A 24,234-nucleotide genomic window follows, 5' to 3' on the forward strand; every position below is an offset into this window, starting at 1 on the left:
GGACCGCGCTACGGCAGGGAAGGGACCAAGACATGTCGGAGTTTACCAATATTTTCCATACACTTCGCACAAAGTTGGGTATCAAGGATTCAGAGTAGCATTTGGTACTTAAATACCGCGACTACCTGCATAGGTACATCTAGGAAGGAATAGAATTCATGAACATCTCCTTGCTCGACATGACATATCGATATGTCGTCAAGATCAAGCAAAAGTTTAAACAAAAGAAGCAAGACTTTGGATCTGCGAATCCGAAGCAAGGGAAAGGTGCCCCCAAATCGTAGAACAAAGGACAAAGCCAAGGCAGGGCAGCCTAAGATAACTAGCCAAAGCTATAAGCAAAGAACAGCGTCGCGAAATGGAAAAAGGACACAGGAAAGTGGTGTGAGTTCCATAAGAGCTCCACTCACAACACAAGTGAGTGTTGGTCCAAGCAGTCACTGGTGGCTGAGCTAAAGGTTTCAGAATCAGATGCTTGTTTCAACTCTGAGTCAGAACCCAACAAGGGGAATGATAAAGGGAAGCATTTTATCGATGCGGAGCCCAATGCCACTGTTGCCACCACAAAGATCCAGAAGGAGGAACCCGAAGATCCAGAGGAGGAGGAGCGTCTCTTACACTCCGAGATGTGGGTAAAGGGCTCCACGCTACAGTTCATTGTCAACAACGGGAGACAAAATAACCTCATTTTGGCAAAGGTCATGAAGCGGCTGGGCTTACCGCCCATAGCACATCCACAACTGTAAACCATCGGGTGGCTTCACCAAGGACGAGATCTTCGCGTGAGCCAGCAGTGTCACCTTTCATACAACATCAAGCCCTTAACGGATGAGGTATTGTGTGACGTTGCTCCCCTTGATGTTTGTGATGTACTATTAGGACAACCATACTTGTGGAAGCAACATGTTGTGTATGAATCAAGGCCCCATGCGGTTATTGTTACTTTGGGAAATAAGTTTTGCAGGATACTGGAGGTAAAACCGTCTACTGCCATCTCTTTAGTTACTGCAAAACAATGGAGTAAGCTCATTTTCAAAACTGGGAAATTTGTTTTCCTGATGATATGCCCTCAAGGAAAGAAGAAGACGGTGGCCACGACCTCCGGATAAGGCCCCTCCACACAACACCTACATATGGACAAGGTCGTGGAGGAGTACGAGGATATCTTCACCTCTCCCGAAGGGGTTCCTCTGCACTGTCAGGTCAAGCACTCCATCGATTTGACCCCAAGTGCATCGTTGCCCAATGGACCAATCTATCGGCGCTCCGTTCTGGAGAACGATGAAATCAAGAGGCAGATTTAGGAGCTGCTACAGAAAGGTCACATCCGTCCGAGTTCATCGCCTGTGGGAGCCTGATCGTGTTGGTACAGAAGAAGGATGGGACTTGGAGACTCTATATTGACTATCGGGTGCTGAACAAGATCACTGTCCGTAATAGGTACCCGATCCCACAGATTGATGATCTCCTGGACCAACTGAAGGGGGCAAAATATTTCAGCAAGATCGATTTGAAGACAGGATATCACCAGGTACCAATTGAACCCTCCGATGTGTGGAAGACTCCCTTCAAAGCCAAGGAGGCCTTTTCGAATGGTTGGTTATGCCTTTTGGATTGACGAATGTTCCTACAACCTTCATGAGGCTAATGGATGACATATTGAGGTCATTCACCAACTCATTTGTAGTAGTATACTTGGATGACATCGTGATCTTCAGCCAGAATTGGGAAGAGCACCTCCACCACATCCGACAGGTTCTCCAAACACTGTGGCAACACAAGTTATCTACCAATTTGGAGAAATTCACTTTTGGCATGACCCAGATTCAGTATCTGGGATACATTATTGATGAATGGGGGGTGAATATGGATCCATCCAAGATCCAAGTCATTCAGGATTGGTCATCTCCAACTGCTCTGAGAGAGTTCCGTAGCTTTCTAGGTCTTGCCAACTTCTACCACAGGTTCGTGTTGGGATTTTCTCATATCACTTGGCTCTTGAGTCAAGTCACCAAGGGAGGAGCAAAAGCAAAATACTTTTGGTATGAATCTCAACAAAAGGCATTCACAGAGTTGAAATATTTCCTCTGCTCGGCACCAGTGCTCGCATTACCAGACTTGCAACAACCATTTGAGGTTAAGAAATATGCCTCTGAGTATGCTATTTGGGCAGTCCTTACTCAACACGGGCATCCAGTGGCATATCACAGTGAGACACTTTCAAACACAGTCCGAAAGTATCCCACTTATGACAAAGATATGTATTTCATTGTGCAAGCCTGCCAACAATGGAAGCATTACATTTTGGGTAAGCAAAGTCATCCACACAGACCACCGACCCTTGTAGTTTATACAGACCTAAGGGAAATTGCAAAATGATCGCCATTAGAAGTGGTACGCATACTTGCAACAGTTCCATTTGAATATCAAGTATAATAATGGCAACACAATAATGTTGCAAATTTCCTCAGTCGACCACCAATCATGGCGTTAACCACCATGCTCAACTCTTGTGGGAACGAGACTTCTCATTGGCCACTTCTCTACAAAAGCGACCCAAAATTCGGCCACACATACCAGACACTCTTGGAGGGTCAGCATGTTCCAGATTTTCACCTTTAGGATGCCCTGTTATGCCACCTAGGTCACCTTTGTGTTCCTTCAAGTGAGCGTGCCAAGATGATTTTGGAAGCACACTACAATCAGGCTGCTAGGAATTTCGGGGTCAAGAAAATGGTGGCAGTATTGTAGAAGTATTTCTATTGGCCGAATCTTCTACAGGATGTCGGGAAGTATATTAGATCATGCACTGCTTGCACCATTGCCAAATCGACCATCAAGAAGCAAGGCCTCTATACCCCGCTGCCTACCCCTAGTCGACCTTGGGAATCCATCTCCATGGATTACATGTCGTGCCTTCCTTCTACTAAGCATGGAAACGACTGTGTTTTTGTGGTCGTTAACAGGTTCTCAAAGATGGCCATTATGGCGGCCTGCAAGAAGAATATCGCAGCAGAAGCCACTGCTAAAATCTTCTTTGAACGAGTGTGGGTGCACTTTTGGATCCCATAGTCTATCATCTCAGATCGGGATAGCAGGTTCCTCGGTACATTTTGGTCCAGTCTCTGGTCGATGTTGGACACAAAACTCACTAAGTCCACAACCTTCCATCCTCAAACTGATGGCCAAACAGAGGTTGTCAACAGGATGATTGTATACATTCTGCACATGTACAACTCAAAGCATCCATGCACAAGGGATGAGAGCCTCCTATATGTTCAACACAACTACAACCAGGCTCTCCACAACTTGACTGGCCACAACCCTTTTCAAGTGGGCTTGGGATTCCAGCCACTATGTTCCATTGATGTGGCCATGCCATTTGCAGCTACTCACGCAGATTCAGCTCATGTCCAGTCCTAAACAGATAAGGCAAATAGCTTCATTGAGCACATCCAACATATTTTCCAGCAAGTCCATGAAATTTTGGAGAAATCAAATGCCAAGTACAAGCAGCGACATGATCAACATCGGGTTCCACACGAGTTTCAGGTGGGCAACAAAGTCTAGTTGCATTTGCAAAAGGAACGCCTTACCGAAGCCTATCGGAAACTTAGACCACTTTGATATGGTCCTTACACCATTACCAAGGTTGTGGAAGACAATGCATTTGAGCTCAGTATTCCCCCATTCCTTGGCCTACACCCAGTGTTCAATGTGGACCACCTTCGGCCATACTTTCCACCATTACTAGACACATTCAACATTGCAGAACAACTCACATCCACAGAGTTAAATCCATATTGTATGGAACAAGCTGCAACTGATCGGATCATGGACACACAGATCAAGCACACTTGTGAGCAGAATATCCAACTATATCAAGTTTTCAAAGCAAGCCAACTCCTTCACAATGGAAGTGGCTCAGCAGGGACCAAGTTCAGTAGAAGTTTCCTCATCTCATGGAGGAACTCAATGCAATGGGGACCATTGATTCCTAAGGGGGGAGGAATGATCCAGGTGGATATTAGTGGCCACCTGCCAAGTCCACTTGGACCCCCACCATTGTTTCTTTCAGCTTTTCAGTTTCCTTAATTGTAGCACAATTTACTATTTTTAATATTTTTTCTGGTCTTGAACTTCCGGAGCCGTTTGGAGGCCCTAAACGATGTTTTTTGGGAAACCTGGGAGAAACATGGGGCCTTGTACCAATGTTTCTCTTCCCAAAGTTGTAGTTCTCAGATAGATCTTTTTAACGAGATATTGTGCGCGTCAAATGGAGATCGTATGCCAAAGTTACGACCTTGGGAAGTTAATGTACCAATTTACCCAAGCAGGGCCCACAGTTTGGTGTTTCATCTTCTAGGGTTAGATTTTTGGATGTTTAGGGTTTTCCATTGTTTCTCAACAATAAATAGACCTTTGAGCCTCATTGTAACACAGTTCATAGGCATGTAGCTGCCACATCTCTTCTTAGAGATAAGCTACCATCGCCCTAGCTAGTTTATTTCCATCTCTGTTTGTAAGTAGATTTTAGTATTTTATAGTAATGAAATGAAGTATTATTTATGCTGCATCTCTATATGTATGGTTATATATGTAATCTATTGCGTTCCTGTTTAAATTCGGATCATTGCTAAAAAAATGATAAACCATTTAGTGTTCATTGAGGAAGATGATAAACTACTTAGTGCTTGCTAAGTAAACTGATAAACCACCTAGACAATGGACTATAGACTCTTGCAGTGCTTCCATTAAAAATATAGCTAATAAACCACCTATATTGTGTATTCAATCTCTTGGAACTAAGTAGTACTTCAACTGAGCCTTGGGTGAATCCCTATCACTGATTTCAATGAGGCATAGATTCACTATGGTGCTTACCACTAGAGAGAAATTGATAAATCAGTTGGATAGTGGACTCCTCCTCTTGTTTGTTTGACTAAATCTTGGTGTGAAATTTTCTTGAGAAAATAACTCCTCAAACTTTGAATCTGGATTGGGGTTGGTCAACTGCAAGAAATATTACATTTTAGTTTGCCTATGGTTGTATGGCGAGTTAAAGTTACTCTTTAGTTTCCAACCATTTCAAGTTAAAAGAAAAAGTATATTTATTTGTATTCATTTGTACTATGGATGATGAAAAATTTATGGTATGTGATATGTAAGTGTATGGATCACCCTATCAATGGAAGGTTGTTGACACCATTGTATATTCACGGTGAATGAATTTCTTTATATGCCTTCATGATTATGTTAAACTTATGGATCTATGTGTTTCCTATTATCTTCATGAACTATACCATTATTTAGATGAATATGCATGGATGCTTGAAGTCCCTCATTGAATATGTTATATCCTGTGATTTCAATTATCTAATATGTTATTAATATCATGACTAACTACCATGTTTAACATTGTATGCTTGCTGAATGGAGATTTAGCTAGAATTGATAGTCATTTACTTTAAGAGACATGTGAGAATTATATGGTTATGTACACCTGTATATTATTGTAATGTCTTGAGTTCACAGAGGCAGCATGGTTTGTGATCTTTTTTAGAATTCTGGTCATTGAAACCATTTCTTCCTTTGCTCGAGATTTGGTGAAAATCAAGCTGGTTGGTGTCATTAAAATCGTTTACAATCTTGGGATAATCAATTTGGAAGGTAGATTTCAGAGCCTTGATCTATCCCTGAAATTTGGTGTTCCAACCGAAAGTCCAATCCAAAGAATTCTTGCTAAAATATTTTGATTTCTCATTTTCCTTCAAATCTAGTTGAACTCTAGACTTGGTATCCAGGAACGGGTGATCTCTTGGTAGACATGTGGGCTAAATAACATTTTCTAATTCTTCGCAACAATGTTTTATCTGGTAGTCTGGGATATCCAATTAGATGGTCTTTTTGAACCTTTAAAAAACCACCAGATACCAATTAAATCATATATCTTTAAGATTGGTAGATTAGTACTGGAGATCTGTGGTGGGCCCTACTTGGATGGATCCATAGTGTGGGACTGATTGTTTCATAGAGATGCGAGTGATATGATGTTGGTGCTTGGTGTACATACTTATGGTATCATATATCTACGAAATTAGATGTTTCCACCACCAAATCAAGCAGTATAGGGATTTGGGAGATCTAGGGGTGTGCGAAAACTGCATACTTGTATGTACCCCATATTTACCATGAACTAAATATAACTAAGAACAATAATAAAACATAGAAGTGCGTGGGCCATGTGGGACTTGCGAGATGGGGTGAGGTGGAAAGTGCCATAGAGGTATGGAATTAGCCATGTAGGTTCCATGTCATATCCATGAGTGATGTGAGACTATTTGGGGTGACGTGGTCAATCCACGTGGGACCTAGGTGGGTCACACGTGGGGGGGCATTAATGAGGTGGCACCATTTAAATGGTTCAACTTTAAGAGGGCATAACTCTCAATCTGGGATTCGGGGTGAAATAAAATTTATATTAATAGAAAGCTCTAGACAAGCCGAATAAAATGGTGATATCAAAAAATAATTTTGCAACCCTTGTAGAAGAAGGATTTTAGTAAACCCATCTTCATAATAGACTTTGGAGGTGTGTTAAGTTATAAAGTAACACCTCCCACAACCCAAGAAGGTTAATGGGGGTGGGAGGGAGTGTTACAACATGTTATAGATTCTATAGGGTATACACAATCATAGAGAATTGATTTTAACCTAGATGTTTTTGGTTAATCCAACTACCCATATGTCTAGACTTATTTTTTTTCTTGATAATTTGAGGCCTTTTTTAGATTTGTTTGCTAATTAGTTTGGTGAGGTTTTTATCCCAAACATCAAACATAACTCTTTTTGGTCTAACTTGAGAGTGTGTGAAGGTTGAATAGAAGAAAAAATTGTATCCATTTACTTCCATGATGACTATGGATGGAATTTGACAACAAAAAGTCCATTATTTGAATATATAGAACACTTTCTTTTCTTTCCAAGCACAATTTCATCTTATTTGAGATTGTCCCCATTGGAAGGCCCCTCCATGGGTTGCCCCATATTTATGTGATGCAGGTTCTTTAGTGTTAATGGCCTTGACCAATCAAATAGGTTGATATGTTGGTCCAACCTATATTTTTAAGGAGAGCACCTCTAAGGCCCTTATGGTAGGGCCTATCTGTAAATTGAGGCATGTTTCTAGCAACAAGGTGGGGGGAGTAGTGGTTCAAGAGACTTCTAAAGGAACTAGAAATGTTTTACAACAAATAGCTCCCAACAACTCTATAGCTTCTCTAGTTGCTCTAGTTAATCCATTGGTCTACAGAAAACTTAAGCTAGTCATAGTGCTCCTATTCATGATTTGGAGGTATATGAAGGATGACAAGTTAAATACAACAAGCATAAGGGGGCTTCATATCCTATAATTTTCTACAAAGTTTATAGTAATGTGATCCAATCCCTTGTGTAAGTTATTTTAACAAATCAATGACACTCTCACCTTACTGGAGGGAACCTTCCTTGGTGATGTTTAATAAGTTCAATATTTTGGAAAATTCTTTGTTTTTTGAATGAGGCTCTATTTTTTCATGAATTATTAAAGGTTTGATGATCTTAGGTGGGAAATAAGTTGCTTGAGGAGTTCTTCATATAGTTAACCCAAAAATAACTTCTTCTTTTCTTTCTAGGAGGTCAAATCATCTATATTTCAACTTTGTAGTTGCATGAGTTATATTTGGAATGGCCACTTCTAGGCCATGGATAATGATTCGAGAAGAGGTGGGATGGTGTTATCCATTTCATTATATTATCACAATGTTGTTATCACTTCAAGGAGTGACCTGATAAATTATTGAATGTAGATTAATATGCTATTTCAAGAGAGATCGTTGGGCTTTTATTTCTATGTATGCACTGAACCTTAGCCCCACAGTTATTCATCTCTAATTATGGATGGATATATCTCTTATAGATGTCGAGTGGATAATTGTTGGATAATTTAACATGGTGGAATGGGTTGGTGATAAGGGAGGAGGGTTGGTTTTGTGATTAGTGGTTTAGAGAAGCAGGATTGATCTAAGTGTCAAGCCTCTCTTCAGTTATTCAACCCCAATTAAGGGAAGAAAGGGGTTGACTATGGTGGATGGTTTACTTGTTCCAACTTTAGACGCAAATTTGCTAAGGTTTAGGCTAGGATGGATTTGATCTATGTATCAATGGATGATATCTCATTTTTTGGGAATATGCATATGATTGATTTATTGATTATAGCTTTGAGTTTAGATTGCCTACCCTTTATGGCCTCTATTTTGGTAAGGCGTGTATTGGAATCCAAACCATCATCTTTATTTAAGCTTAATGTTTCCCCTTTGTATTTTTCATGTTTCTAATCTCTTGTGCATAGTGTTTGGAATCTTATTCCTCATGCTAGTGGGGACAAAAAAATGGCTTTAGTGGTGGGAGGTGACCATTCATTGTACTGTGGAGTTTATTAGGGAATGGGATAACATAATTTCTTGGAAACATAGGTGAGAGATTCAGGAGGCTTGGAAAAAATTAGAAGTGTGTATTTTCTTGGAGAATAATTTTCATAACATCACCCTCCAAGAGGATATAGCTCAGTTTGAGATGGTTTTTCATAAGGTGTATATTGCAATAGGGGCTAAAGTCAAACCTTAGATACATTGGATTCAAGAGGGTGATGAGGGATATAAGTTCTTCTTTGACTTCTTGAAGAGGAAATTGGTGGTTAATAGGGTTCTTGATCTAAATAAAGAGGATGGGGTCTTGAGGAAGACCTAAAATAGATATGAGGTGTGCTTAGAGCTCAATTTAAAACTATTTTCTCTTATTACTACTTGTCCTAGTCAATTGTGGCTAATAGTCATGGTTTCTATAGAGCAGTTCCTCCCAAATTATTCATTTGAGATCGAAGACAGATTGGAAATATATATCATGAAAGGTAATTTTTTTTATTCCCTCTATTTAATACAAAATGGCATCTTGAATTATTGATTATATACCTTGTGAATTTTACAAGAATATGTGAGATATGATGGGGAGAATTTTTGAAATCTTACACACGAGGTTTTCCATAGGGACTAATCAAGGTTTTTCCAAAGAATATAGCCAAAGATTCTATCGGTGGGTGATAGTAGGTAACTTTATTGAGCATTGATTATCAAATTATGGCCAAGGCTTTAGTCAAAGAGTATGAAATGTTTCCCTGAAAATTGTTCACTAAGAGTAGATAGGATTTGTAAAGGGATGGTTTATTTTGGATAAAACCTTATTTGCATGGGAGGCCATGGAATGGGCTAGGGAGTCTAGTTAACATGCAATATTCCTAAAAATTGATTTTGACAAAACATATGTTCATAATGATTGGAATTTTATTATTGGTATGTTGAATTTCTTTAGGTTTGATTAGCATTGTGTTGGTATGATTAAAACCCTATCTACATGTGTGTCTAATTTTGTTTCAATGAATAATGTTTTACCCCCCTGCATCCATCTCCATAGGTATATTAGGTGTGCTTTGGCCCCTAAATCTATGTTTTAATGGTTGATTCTCTTGGATATGTACTAGAAATAACTTCTCCTCAAAGATAGATTAGAGGTATTTCTCTCCTGACGAGGGGAGGATACGATTAAAAATAATTTTGTAGATGACTTTACTTTTTCAGTTTTTCTTGATTAGGAGTTTATCTATACTACCAAGGATTGACTTATATTTTTTTGTTAAGCTTCAAGGTAATTTTTTAGTGATCACAAGATTGAATATAAGCTAGTTGATCTCTAGGATCAACCCACATGGTTTTCAGTTGCTTAGAGTTTTATCTAACCAAGGGTTGTTATGTGGTATCTTGGTATAACATTTTGTGTAGAAGTTACCATGTGGGATTGGTGTATGGGAAGATTGCAATGTAAGTTACCATTTTGGTAGTGCAAGGATCTTTCCTTTATTGCTAAGTTGAAGATGGTGCACAAGATTTTTAAGCCTCCCACATCTACTATGTGTCCTTTTGGATTCCAAGTAGGCACAATTTCATTGATTGTAATGGATTTGGTTCTTGTACCTATGGGCCAAGTATGATGGGTCTCGTGGTCTTCCCATGGTCCCTTGGATGTTATATACCATGACCAAGGACAAGAGGGGCCTTGTTTTGATGGTTGTGGTGACCCAAGGTGACATTTTGGTTATTAAATGGGTTGTTATGTGTTTGGATAGCTCATGTGACACAAATTGATTTTAAACTAGCATGTTGGAAAGTAGAGGGTTAATCTAGCTTATGTAATATCATTTCCACTCCTCATTATTTCTAGATTTTAGGATCCCTTGTCTTTAGGAGTATCAGGGTAACTTGAAGGATGGTGGCATGCTTAATTCATTGATATTGTTCAAGTAGTAGACAAGATTAGGATCTGACTAGGAGGCAAAGTCGGTGTTGGAAGTATGAGGGTACTTGCATATATGACCTCCCTCATTTTAGGAAAGGATGATTAGACAAATTGTTAGAGTCCTACCTAACCCCCTTATTTAGATACTTTATTAATGTATAAGGCCACCTTCCTTGAATAAGGCCCATTAAATAGTTAGTTAGTTGTCTTTCATTGTTAAAGAAAGGTCATTTTTATCAATAAGAAAATTAGTTAATCGAACCACATTATAAGGGGCACATAAGTAGTTAACATTCTTTATGGATAACCAAATAGAGAGTAGAAGGTTATGCAATGTTTTGTTAAGAATTGTTGTTGAATTTGGAGCATTGCTCTTAGAGGTTGTTCCCTTGAAGAGGCAAGTGGACATTATTTATTTTTCATGATCAAAGAGATCTTTCTTAGGGTATACCTCTCTTTTCTCTTGTGTTATTAGGCCTTGCACTGTATTTTATGTGAATTACACTACAAAAATAATATTTTCTTTTAGATAGATCTTTAGGATTCCAATTCTCATTCTGGGAGGACATGTCATTTAGTGGCTAGAGAGTTTATATTATCTTTAGTGGATTGACCTAACTTGATGGAGATTATTGGGCTCCTACCCCAAGAGGATAGTATTAAGATGAATATTAATATGATTGGTCCCTTTTGGTGAGATAAGGAGAGAAGTTTTGGACGTCCCTTGACTTAGTATGATTCTCATAATCTTTACTCATTCTACATCAATGTCATGAATTAGGTCTCATTCTTAATGCTAGTGGATTTATTCAGACGTGGAGAAGGAACTTCGAGTTTCTCTTGGTTGGTGATCTATGAAGGCCTTGCCTCCAAAGTCTAGCTAGAAAAAAATGTTCTTTTGGATGGCCTTTACCCCTCTTGCTCGAATTCAAAATCGTGGAATCACATCTTGTGGGAATGCTCTATTATGAGATCATGTTGGGCTCAGGTTCAATCTTAGTTGGAAAACATCCTTCGAGCCATTTGCATTGGTAACAAATTTCGTTGGGTGATTCCAAATTGGTGATCCAAGATTCCTTGGTTGGTATTTGACACTATTTGAGAGTTTCTATGTTGTATAGCCTTTGGAAAATTTGTTGCAAATTTAATTTTGATAATGACATTAGCTCTTAGGTAGATTTTTGTTAATTATGGTTAAATGAGGTACGTATGCAACTCCTAGCATAAGGGCATTATTGATTAGAGATGCTAAGTTATTAAATCTAACCACTTATTTTGATTTTAGCCATTCAAGTATCCCTATGGAAGAGGATATGATGTTCATTCTATATGCCCTTTTGTGTTTTCAAAGTGTTTCTAGCTATATATATATATATATATATCAAAAGTATCTTTTATACCCAAAAGAAAAATAAGGATTATTTGAAGGGCTTTACTTGTAGTGATTTTGATTGTTAAGATTGTGGTTACAAACACATTCCAATTTTAGTGTTGAAAAAAAAAATGAGTAATTCTAGAAGTACCCCTTTTTTAATCCAAGAGTTGATTTTTGTTCAAAATGGTTAGTCATAAAGATCAAAGTCACAAATTAGTTGCAATTTTAACAATAATAATATAAAAAAATGATCTTAAAGACACATTTTTAATAAAAAATTAATTTTAAAATTTTTGTTTACAACATTTTCAATCATTAAAATTATAGTTATAAATAAATTACAATTACAATTACAATTTTAATATAAAAATAAAAATAAAAAATTAAACACACTATTTTTAAAAATAAAATAAAAACCATCATAAATATATTCTCAAAAATAAATAAGATAGAAATATGATATAGAAGCAATTTCTCGATAAAATATGTGAAACCACTCAGGTTGAACACTTCACTCATTATCACATAAAAAATAATAAAAATAAAAACCACCACTAAATATTATTTCAAAAAATAAAATAAAATATTATCAAAATGATAAGTAAATATTGTTATTTTAACCTCATAAATTTAACGTTTTACTATTTTTTTTCAATAATGAGATTATTTTTATTTTAGTCTCTCAAGTACATTTCATGTACATCACCCTTGCTGTATTGCACCTTTCGTTCAACCACGGGTTCTTTGAAACATTCATTAACATTGACATTCAAAAATATGGATAACACTCATTGTATGCACATGACAATTATATACAATAATAATAATATCAAGAAATTGGTTGCCGTAGGCTTTCACAAAGAGGATAACATTCATCGTATGACACATGACAATGATATATAATAATATCCGGAAATTGTATTTATGTATGATGGCACGGGTTACCCACCTACGAACATAACGTATGATATGGCAAAATTTATTTACTAGTTCCTACGATATTTAATGGGGTGGGGCTATATATATTTACCATTAGATTTATATTGGTTTAAATTTAATGATAAATATATACAAAATTTTATTTACTAATTTATAAGATATTTAATGAGGTGGGGCGGTATAAAATTACCATAAATTTATATGGTTTAAATTTATATGGTTTAAATTTAATGATAAACATATACAACCCTATCACATTAAATATCTTATAAACTAGTAAATATGGCTTGTTTTTAAAATTAACTCAGTTTCCACGTATTCGTTAAAATACTCCATTCTCTTGATTAAAAGAATTATTCCATTATTAAAGGATTACAAGAGTGAAAAGAGTTTTAAAGCTCGTTTAGCCCTAAGCCTTCAACACTTTAAAATTTAACTTTATTCAGATCTTTTTGGGGTGAAGTTATCCATGAGCCAAGGGTGGGATTTTGTTGGACAATTTAGATATCAAAGGATACCAAAGCGTAGTTGGTTTAATATGTCATGGAGTTTGAAATATATATATATATATATATAATTTAATTGGTTTTGGATGATTAATTTTTTTTAACATTTTTTAATATATAAATAAATTTATATTATTAAAAAAAATTTAAAAGGTTTATTTTATATAGATTTAGTAATTTAAAATTATTATTTATTGATTAAATTTTGAATAAAATTCATAAATATATATATTAAAAGAGAAATAAAAATTTAAATTATATTTTCTAAGTTAATTAAAAAATTACTATATCCATGAGTGACATTAAATTTTTATTGTTTATTATTACATTATTATATTTTTGTTTCACATTATATATATATATATATATATATATATGAAATTAGGTTGTTAGTGGTATGACATTCATAGTCTTGAGGTTGCTACGACTCTATCTAATTAGAGCATCTTGTAAATAGAAATTATAGGTTGGCTATGCCAAATCTTGATATACATCTCTATATGAGAAGACAAAAAACTACTAGTGTTTTAAACAAAAAAAAACTAATAAGTCATAACAACTATTCAATAGAATCTCCAGCATCCTAGCTAGTTGGTAACTTTTTCTTTGTTTTGAAAGAGAAAGAATATCTTGCTATCCATTAGATTGAATCAAAGATATTTACAAAATCCCAATACAACTACAAGATCGACATCTTAAGGCATGGAGAGAGAAAACAATATCAATCCAACTCAACTCAAAACTATAACTTGAGCATGACATTAGATTAAGAGCAAAAAAGGAGAAACACCAAAAGAGTCTTAAACATCAAAAGCAGTGAGATAGAGAACAATAGGAAGTTTGCCACAATAAAAAACAAAAACTAGTAGGTTGAAGACCAAAAAGGAATAGCCTATAAAGAGATAATCAGAACAACTAGTACAACCCAGCTTGAGAGTTTTCTTCTTCATAAAATTATTTTGTATGGTTCTAGCCTTCATCAAGAGACCTTGGATAGCTAATTTGCCTTCTTGTTGAACTCTCTATATATGTGTGAAAAAGAAATGGTTCGAGTTTTCTTCTTCATAAAATTATTTTGTATGGTTCTAGCTTGCATCAAGAGACCTTGGATAGTTGATCTACCTTCTTGTTGAACTCTCTATATATGTGTGAAAAAGAAATGGATTGGAACTAGTTGCTAAGATATTCTACTTTGGCTTTTCATTACACAAGATTCAAGACCTGTAGATTTGATTTGCCCGAGCACAGCTAGTCCATGATAATTATGGAGTCACCGTTGATCATTATATTGGGATTTTTAATGATTTTTCCACTACCATTACTGCCCAAGCTGCCATGAGTTCAACTTTGTGTTTTTGCCCAATCCAAATGTCATTTTCGCTTTAATGGTATGCTTGTTGTCCATAAAGATAATAAAAACCCCAACACACTTACCCTGCTAAGCCACAACATTGAAAAAAGCCATGGGGAACTATAAGTTGTCGTTTGGACTTATGACTTTCCTTTCAACATTGGCTTTGGATTTGGAGGAGAACTCCCTCTAGAAGGCAATGATTTTTGTAACACCCAACAAGATAGTGGATTTAATGTTCTCAAAGATCAATTTATTCCTAATACCCCTTAATGTTCTCAAATATCAATTTATTCCTAATACCCCCGGGCCATAAAAATGAGAATAGAATGGAATTCATCGTTGTTTGAATGCCAATAATAAAGGTAATCTACAAAGGAACTGAAATGAACATTGGACTTGATACCAAGAGAATCCAACACATAAGACCACAAGGTGTTTGCCACTTGGCACCTGAGAAAGATATGATCAACAAGTTCCTCATCTTGTCTACATAGGACACAACTATTAAATCTTATGAAACCCCTCTTTTACAAATTATCCCAAATTAAAATCGTGTTCTTCAAATAAGCTACATAAAAGTTTTTAATTTAAAAAAGATAGTCCAGTGCCAGATTAAAGAATACCACCACTAGTGTCCTAGTGACAATTGACTCTGGATAAACAGATTTTGATGTAACTCCTTCCGAATGAGGTTATCCTTCTCCCTAAGGAACTTATACCATGAGATTTTTAAAAATTTTAATTAGGTAAAGCATTCAGCCTTTTAATTCTTAATTCATAGAGTTGACCTAATTAGATAACTTTAAAAATGAAAAATGAAAAGAGATGGCTTACCAACCTTTTAAATTCATAGAGGTGACCTAATTAGATAACTTTAAAATGAAAAATGAAACGGGATGGCCGTTGTGTGAAACTGGTTCGTTGTTAGAAGATAGACGGAAAATATGGGGAGTGGAGTGGAAGTGTGGAGGTTAAGGGAGGTGCAACACCTGCCCAGAAATTTCTGACCTCTTCGTAATAAAGTGACCATTCCCAAAATAACACGTCAGTCAATCTCAGTAACTTTGATTTCGCTCTTAATTTTGCTTACCCTCTACAAAATATCGGTGGGTGCGGGTCGGGAGTGGTGCTTCTGGTTCGTTTCACGTCCTGTCCGCCTCACTTCAAAGGCATCATCGGCACGTGGGATGTCTTTGTGACGTGACCCATTTCCTAATCAAATGCTCCGTTCACAGTGATGGCAGGGAATGCCCGGAGGGCAAGAGCCTGTCAGTTAGGTAGCTAACTTACCTAAACACACTTTGGAAATTAAAGAGCGATTGCTGCCTGCCCGCTGTTTCTCACTCCCTCAAATCTTCAACTTTAAGCTTGATTTGTCTTCGGAGCCTTGTCTTAGTCTCTCTGCTTGTTCGCTTGTTTTGGGTTTTCCTGATCCGATTGACATGACTGGCCTGGTTCGATTGGGGTCATGTTTCAGTTTTTGCTGCAGTGAGAACATATGAAAGAGGGTTGTTTGTTGGTTGGTTTCGAGAATTCAAGCCGGGCGATGCAAAACAATGTTCAAGATAGGGACTACGAAGAAACCATCGTGGGATTGGGCGTGGGCTTACCCCAGAATCAAGGGATTCAGTCCCCCGGAGCGCTGGGGTCACTCTTCCTGCCATTACCGTAGCTCGCTCTACGTCTTTGGGGTATGCAATATTCCTGGTTCTTGTTTATTTGATGTTTGTTAATCTTGCTCAGAAATGTGTATGCCATGGACTCTGCAGGGGTGCTGCGGGGGATTGCACTTCGACGAGGTGGTGGCGTTGGATTTGAAAACCTTGAAATGGAGATCGCTCCAGACAAGTGGAGAACAGCCAGGCAGCCGAGATAGCCACAGTGCTGTTACTGTCGATGAAAGAATGGTTATATTCGGAGGAACCAATGGGTCCAAGAAAATGAACGAGCTCCACGTTCTTGATTTGCAGAGCGGGCAATGGACGCAGCCGGCCGTGGAAGGAAATCCGCCGAGTGCCCGCGAGAGCCACAGCGCGACGCTGGTCGGCGACAGAAAGATGGTGATATTTGGCGGTAGCGGGGAGGGGAAGGGGAATTATTTGAATGACGTGCATGTTCTGGATTTGAAGGCCATGAAATGGGTTTCTCCCGAGGTCAGAGGAGAAATGCCTGCCAAGCGAGACAGTCACACCGCTGTTCCTGTGGGAAACAAGATGGTTGTCTATGGAGGTGACTGCGGAGATCATTATCTGGGAGACGTCGATATATTGGACCTCTTTACTTTCACCTGGTCAAGGGTAAGCCTGACCTTAAATTCACTAAACTTTTGCAAGTAGGTTGGTTACTCCGGATGGCTAAATGCATTTTCGGTAACCAGATGGCGGTCCAAAGTTCGAACTCGCCGGGCGTACGAGCTGGGCATGCGAGTGTGAGCATTGGTAGTAAGGTAAGATGCTGCAGAGACAACACATTGGAAGTTCATTTCTGTTATGTGTTTCATAGATTCCTGTGTATTAATTTAAGTGCTCTGCAGGTTTACATAATCGGTGGTGTGGGAGATCGGGAGTATTACAATGATGTATGGATGTTAGATATTAATTGTTGCACATGGATACCGCTGGAAGTTTCCGGCCCGGAACCGCAAGGTCGATTCTCTCATACTGCGGTTCTGGCTGAAGGCGTCATTACAGTATACGGCGGGTATATGGGCAAAACCCATTCCCAGTGGGAGTTTTTATTTTGGAATTTGGCGAAGGAATATTTGGTTAGATTGGGACTATAAAAACTTGCTTTTATTCATCAAATGCATAAATGTATTAGTTTCTTTTGATATTTAAAACTGGTTTTTAAATGCATAAATGTATTCATTTTTCTGGAAAATTTTATAGTTTTGAAATTGTGTAGAATATTTTTTAATTTGATTAAACAAATTTTAATTATATTATGATTTTTTATTATTTATATTAAAGTTTTTATTATACAGACTTAAATGTGTAGGTATTAGTAAATTTCTAAATTTTTATTATTATTTTGAGTGGACAATTAATTTTAAGTTTGGAGGGTAGATCTTATTGTAGTGGTTAATCTATATGATCTAATGAGGTGAGTGTGATAATTACTTCAATATTTTTCTTTTAAAAGCAAGCTTCAGATATTATGTTGAGGTTTTCCATTACACTGAAAACCCAATGCATTATCATTATTTTGAGTAGACAATTAATCTCAAGTTTTCAAGGTGGATCTCATTGTGGTGGTTAATCCCCATGATCTAATGACAGGAGTATGATACTTACTCCAACACCTCTCCTTTAAAAAGACTCAACCATGTTGAGGTTTTCCATTACACTAAAAATCCAATGCATTAGTAAACTTCCAAACTTTTACTATTACCTTAAGCAGGAATTTAATCCTAACTTCCCAGGATGGATCTCAGTGTGGCAGTTAGTCCACCATTCCTAATAAGGTGAGTATGACAATTACTTTCAATTTAAAATGGCATTGTCTACAAGATGTCAATTTCCCAGGATGGCAAAAAATAGCTAGAATCTGGCCATTCTTTTTCAGAAAAAATTCACAGTGAATGTTTGAATCTTGTTTTGATGGTGGAAATAAATTCAGTTCAGACAAAAACTTCTGGGGCACCCAAAATCTTGAAACTTAACAGCTATATCCCAAATTTCCAAAAAAAATCTTCTAATTTTGAAAAATCCTGCCTGAATTTACATCGTTTTGCAAGCTAAATTGACACTGAGTCTTTAGATTATGCTATTTAAAATGTGTTTTTATTGTATAAATGAATTTAGTTTTATGAAAAACTAAAAACACAGACTATACTATTTAAATTGTGTTTTTAATGTATAGATAAATTTAATTCCATAAAAACTTCCATAAACTCTAAAATTTTAGAGCACTAATAAATCAAACTTGTAATTCCAATAAATTCTCAACGCCCGCCCATAACAGTTAGAATATAGCTCAATTAGAATATAGCTTCTCGTTGTAGGCCAGTGGGCCGTTAATCTCTCCTGTCGTGACTCGTGAGTTTGGCATAATGCAGGTGCGGAGAGGACGAGCGTCCACTGAATGATATCGTTTTCTTGCAGTTAGGGCGCGACTTTTTTGAAGAGGAGTACAGTAAAAAGATGCCCAGCACCGTCAAAATGTCGCTGGAGAAAGGTTCAGATCCTGTGATGATATCAAATGACGTAAGTATTTGACATTGCTGCCTAGATTGAGCTTACAACGTGCATGTCCTGACGGTTGTCAATTCAATCACGCCCAGGTAAAGGAACAGTTCAGTGAAAATGAAAATTATGCAGGACTTCATGAAGATGCTGAAACGGATTCATAGCCATGTTCGTTTGTGCAGAGTCCTCATCAATCAAAGCGGAGAAAGAAGGTGCACTTGAACAGTAGACTAGACGTAGAAGGAGACCAAGCGGAACAACAGTCTCAACAGTCTTCGCCTTCGGAGCAGTCTGAGCAGGATTCTGGAGTTGGAAACAGGACGTGCGGGGTTCAAGTCCGTCGGCAGCAACAGGCGTCACAGCAAATCTCAGCTAGGCAGAACCACCTAATCTCAGCTGGTTCCCATCTCCAAAAGCATTTCGTGCGGTTGCCACCAGCTGTGCAGCTGCTGCACGTACGCGTCCCACAAGAAGGCATCTCGTCACCTCCATCACTAGAGTCGCTTTTATCTACTCACAGTCACACTTCAAGACGTCCAGAGGTCGAATCCGTCGCCGTCGCTAACCTGGTAAAATAATTGCTGGGCTAGTGGGCCTTTCCAAGATGCTTTAGTAGATATACCCTCCGGTTACGTACCCTGAAATTTATGATTGCTGTGCAGGTGGGAGCGGAGGTGCGAGGTGTAGTAGATGCTGCGTTCGACTCCGGGTACCTCATGACAGCTCAAGTTAACGGCCGTCTCTTTCGAGGACTCCTTTTCAGTCCTGTAAGCATTTATCCATAATGAACTGGTCTCATGTTTCTTTTTCTTTCTTCTTTATTGGCAGCCTCATGAAATAATTAGACGTCTGTAGACAGCCTCCGGGAATTGTTCTCCGGGAGCCGAGCCTGCAGAATTCAAGCAACAATAACGCAAACTCAGGGATCATAATGGGGCGTCCAGTTTCGCGGACTGTACCAATACAACCAAATCTCAGCTACTTAAACGCGGGGTTTGTCGACCCGTCGGTGGCTCCACAACTGCATGTTGGGACAGTAGTCCATCCCACCACCCTGGTCCAAACAGTCCCCATTGTTCCTCCAGCTGCACCGCACGCCAGAGGAGCGGAAGGTGGTCCAAATATAGCGGTCAGGGCTACTGCTTTTCCTCTGCCGGTACCAATGCAGGATGCGCCGCGTTGCGATGCCCGCCCAATTTTTGGCGGTGCCTTTGGCGCTTCTCAGCTATCTAATTTTGGAAGTACGAGGCGGAACGTGGATGACGCTTATCCACAAAAGGCGGAACTAGAAAGGGGGTTCCCACTACCGTTCCCAGGTAATTATCAGACCGCTATGTCCGGACAATGTCGCTGGGTTTGGCAACCTCTGTATACAGGTTGTCCACCCGCACCTCCAATTCAACCTCAAGTGGGCAACGATTGCAGAATACCGCTGGTAGGTGGGGGCAACGTCGAAATTGAGACAATGGCATCCGAAAATGGAGCAACGATTTCGGATCTTCAAGGAATCACGCTACGCATCGGTGGCCCAGGGCAGCTCGGAACCCAAAGACAGTGAGAGTGCTCAAATTACTGAATTAAGGGGCAAGTGGATTGTGATGATTATATGAATATCTTCAAACCCTTATTAATAAAATAAAGGTCTTTGAACTATGCGTCCCAAATTGTAAAATATCTTTTCTATAAGAATTTTTAATTGATTTATAATTTTTTTTTTTTTTTTTTATTTTTAATTAAAATTCAGATACTGCTATGGAATTTTTTTTTTTTTTTCAGTTAAGAAAGAAATTATTTTAACGCTTATGAAGCTAAAGATAGCTTATGGAACAGATTGCTTCGTCATCTGCTTGATGTATTCGGTCTTTTTTCCATGAAGCTTCAAAATAAATACTCCCAACTTCTTGACAAACCCCTCGCTAAATAGATTATCCCAAGAGCTAGCTGCCAACTAATCGCTAAATAGATTATCCCAAAAGCTAGTTGTCAGGGTATCTAAAATGAAATGTTTTTCTGTTTCCACTTTTCTGGGAGAACAAAAAATGCATACTCTTTACTTCAACACTTCCTTTGGCTTTTTCTAGCGCCCTGTTTCACAACGGAGTTGATAAGAATTAGTCCTTAACTGAGCAATAAGAATTTTGGCTCTCCAAGAGATATTGGTCTCTATGTATGTTTTTGGTTCATGAGTATGAGTGAGATTAAACACTTCAATATAGTACTTTTTCTTTCTTCTTAGCAAAGTTGACCCTCTTCCCTTGGTCAACATTGATACAAAAGATTTATTTATTTATGATTTGTTTACCCAAGTTTTAAGGATATTTGAGTGAGTGTTTAAAAAATTTTAAAATTTAAATATTTTTTTTTATATATATATATATATATATATATATATATATATAAAATAGTGATAGAATTTTATCTTCACATCTTTTAAACATTTTAAAATTTTAATTTTTTTAAATATTATTTTTATAAAAATGAAATAATTTAAATTATTTTATAAAAAAAATATTCTAATTAAATTTATTGGATTTGTTTACGAAATTTCAATAAAAAAATTACAAATTTATTGTTTTTATTCTATTTTGAAATTCAATAATGAACTTAACTTTTATTTCAGTAAATTTACTTTAGTAAATTAGTAAATCAATCATAAGTTTATTTATTATTATTATTATTTTTAACTTTTATCATTACATTACCACTTATTTTCAGTGTACCAATTAATTACTAATTCAATTACAAATAACTATCATTTTCAACTTAATTAATAAATATTTGGTTAATGAACGCAACATGTTAACGGTTCTTAAAATTATGTAAATGTTATAATAATCCTATCTTTATGTTGAAATTATATAAATGTTATAATAATCTTCTCTTTATGTTGAAGGTAGCTTTTAAGGAATAACACCCCTAAGTTGTGGTAACATGTCATCCTAAATAGCTTCCTTTTATCTATTGGTTATGTTGGAATCTTAATATCCTTGCAATTTTTTCATACTAAACAATTATATATCATTTATCCTATTCCAATTTTGGTTCCCCTTCCTTGTCACTACATCTCTTAGATCCTTATTCCTCTTTTGAATATTATCTTTGTGCTAGTTCTATATTTCCTCTGTTATAACCACTTGTTTTTTATCTTCATTACTTCAATTTGTTATTTATTAAAGATGGCAAAGTAATTAGTTTGATGCATGATAAAGAGATTGTGTTACACATTTAGTTGACTTCTAATCAATGCACTAGGACGTTTTGTGTTTCAAAAGTTTTATGTCTAATGTTGTAAGGGAATGAAACATTTTTTCATTCCTATTAGGGTCCTAAACTCTCTAATGCCCTAAGTGGATAGATTACTATGTAATGCAATGTATGGAGGCCATAGCCTATGTAGTAGTGCAAACATAATTATTGTAAGAAGGCTTACTATCTCTAGAATGTTCTTAGGAGATAGAAAGTACAATATATTGATGTGGAAGCATTGTAAAAGTTGTCTTAGAAGTCATTTGTAATATGAGCTCTACTCTATTGAAGGTTGTTCCCTCAAACAAGCAAGACTTGGTCATTGCTTCCATATAAATAAAGGTGTAATATTATTGTTCATATTGTCCATTGTGTTTGCAATTTTATCTCTTTTTGCAATACATGTGTGTAAAACATGTAATTTATGCTATGAATATTTATATTTGGCACATCACAAGTGGTATTAGAGAATGATATGCCTAAGGATTGGGACTAAATATTGAAAACAAAAAATGTCACAAATGCATGAAATAAATAATGTAGAGAAGAAAATAATATTAAAAAAGCTTAATTGTTTTCATTATATGGTAAAAGGTGTCATCAAACTACATGATGAGAAACTTCATGTATTTTACAATGGTGAATGCCCATATTTATAGTATTTATGGGTGACTTTTCGCCAAGAGTGATGCAATTTCATTATATTTCAATTACCACGGGTTAAAAAAAACCATGGGTGAATACCATAAACTACTATGTTAAAAACTAATGAATGGTTGTATATGGTAAAAGTGAATTATACAATTGGATTTTTATTTTGTTTTCTTCCACTTCTCAAATATTGTGGGCGCATGGTTTACCAAAACGATGGGCTGGTAAACCACCAATAGTAGAAAATAATTATTGATTGTGGTTATTCACCAACATCCATCTAGATTAATTATCCCATGTATGAAGCAATGGTTTCCATTGTGCCAAGTTCTTTCATCATATGGGGAAACTTTTGTTGAAGTTGGTTCCTAGTAACTACTTGCCTTGATGAAGACATTGCCCTGCTTTGACAACCTGGTAGAGTCGTGTGCATGGTTGAAAGATATCCTTCATATTTGTGTCCATGATTTGATCAAATTTAGCCTAAAACTTGTGTGGAACTCGATGTTGGCCATGTTGTCGTTTGTACTTGACGTTGGCTTTTTGCAAGAGATCATGAATTTGTTATCGGAGGTGTCGTATTTGCTCAAAAAATTTGGTTGCTTGATCTACTTCGGCCTAAGCATGGGAGGACTTTGTTGGTGAAGATGCGATTGGAAGAGTGACATCCATGGGGGTTGCTAGTTGGAATCCCAAACATGTCTGAAAGTGGCTATGACTAATAGAATCATAAAGAGATTTGTTGTATCTATGCTGAGCATATGGAAGGTTTCCATCCCATGTATATGGATGTTTGACCTAGAAGTGTATAGACACCCTTGTAGGTGAGGTGAATATGTCTTTGGACCCTTCTACAAGCTTTTCCACTTGCTGGTGTTTTCTAGAAAGAGCTTGTGCTGAAGTTGTGGTGGTTGTAGTAACGTGTTCACCTTCTGACTGAACCATGGAGATGACAAACTTTGAAGTATCAGAGACTACTTCTTGGCCTTTTTTTTCCAAGATTAATGAATTTCTCATAGTTAGAACTACCTTTAGTATCTTGTAAATCTGATCTCCAAGAGTAATAATGACACTATGGGGTTGGGACTCATAAACAACATATTGTTTCCACATATAAATTTGTCCTAAAAGAACATCACAAAATTCGAGTGGGTAAACATCACACAATACCTCATCTTTGAAGGGCTTGATGTTGTAGGAAGAGCGACATTACTGGCTAACATAGATGTCTCATCCATGGCTCAATCAACCAATGGTGTATGGTTGGGGGTGTGGAGCTCTTGACAACTTTAGTCTCTTGATGACCTCGGTTGAGACTAGGTTCTTCTAGATCCCAATATCAACAATGAGATGTAGTGCAGTCTCCTTCACCTATATTTGTGAATGGAAGAAGCACTCCCCCTCCCTGGGCTCCTTTGACTCTTTTGGTTGGATCTTTATAGTTGTGATAGTAGCATTAGGTTTTGCATTGATGATCAACTTTCCTTTATCCAGTTCTGAATTAGAGTCTGAGCCTGAGTCTATTTTTTTCTCTTTAATCTTAACCAACAATGATTGTTTCAAGTAGCATTCATTAGTGTGCCCATGGGG

At 37.1% G+C, this 24,234-nt stretch overlaps 1 protein-coding gene across 1 annotated transcript; it reads left to right on the forward strand.

Annotated features, from left to right (window-relative positions):
* Positions 1-15,856: 15,856 nt before the first annotated feature.
* LOC149262524 (uncharacterized) lies at positions 15,857-20,382 on the forward strand. Its single transcript, XM_089385227.1, has 8 exons — positions 15,857-16,251; positions 16,330-16,857; positions 16,938-17,006; positions 17,094-17,260; positions 18,618-18,765; positions 18,930-19,316; positions 19,410-19,514; positions 19,607-20,382. The coding sequence occupies exons 1-8, from the start codon at positions 16,117-16,119 to the stop codon at positions 20,303-20,305; spliced, it is 2,238 nt and encodes a 745-aa protein (XP_089241353.1). The 5' UTR covers positions 15,857-16,116; the 3' UTR covers positions 20,306-20,382.
* The last annotated feature ends 3,852 nt before the right edge of the window (positions 20,383-24,234 follow it).

The sequence above is a fragment of the Pinus tabuliformis genome, chromosome 6 (assembly GCF_031772625.1).
Source record: "Pinus tabuliformis cultivar Carrire ecotype Pingquan chromosome 6, CPIR1, whole genome shotgun sequence".
Classification (NCBI taxonomy): Eukaryota; Viridiplantae; Streptophyta; class Pinopsida; order Pinales; family Pinaceae; genus Pinus; species Pinus tabuliformis.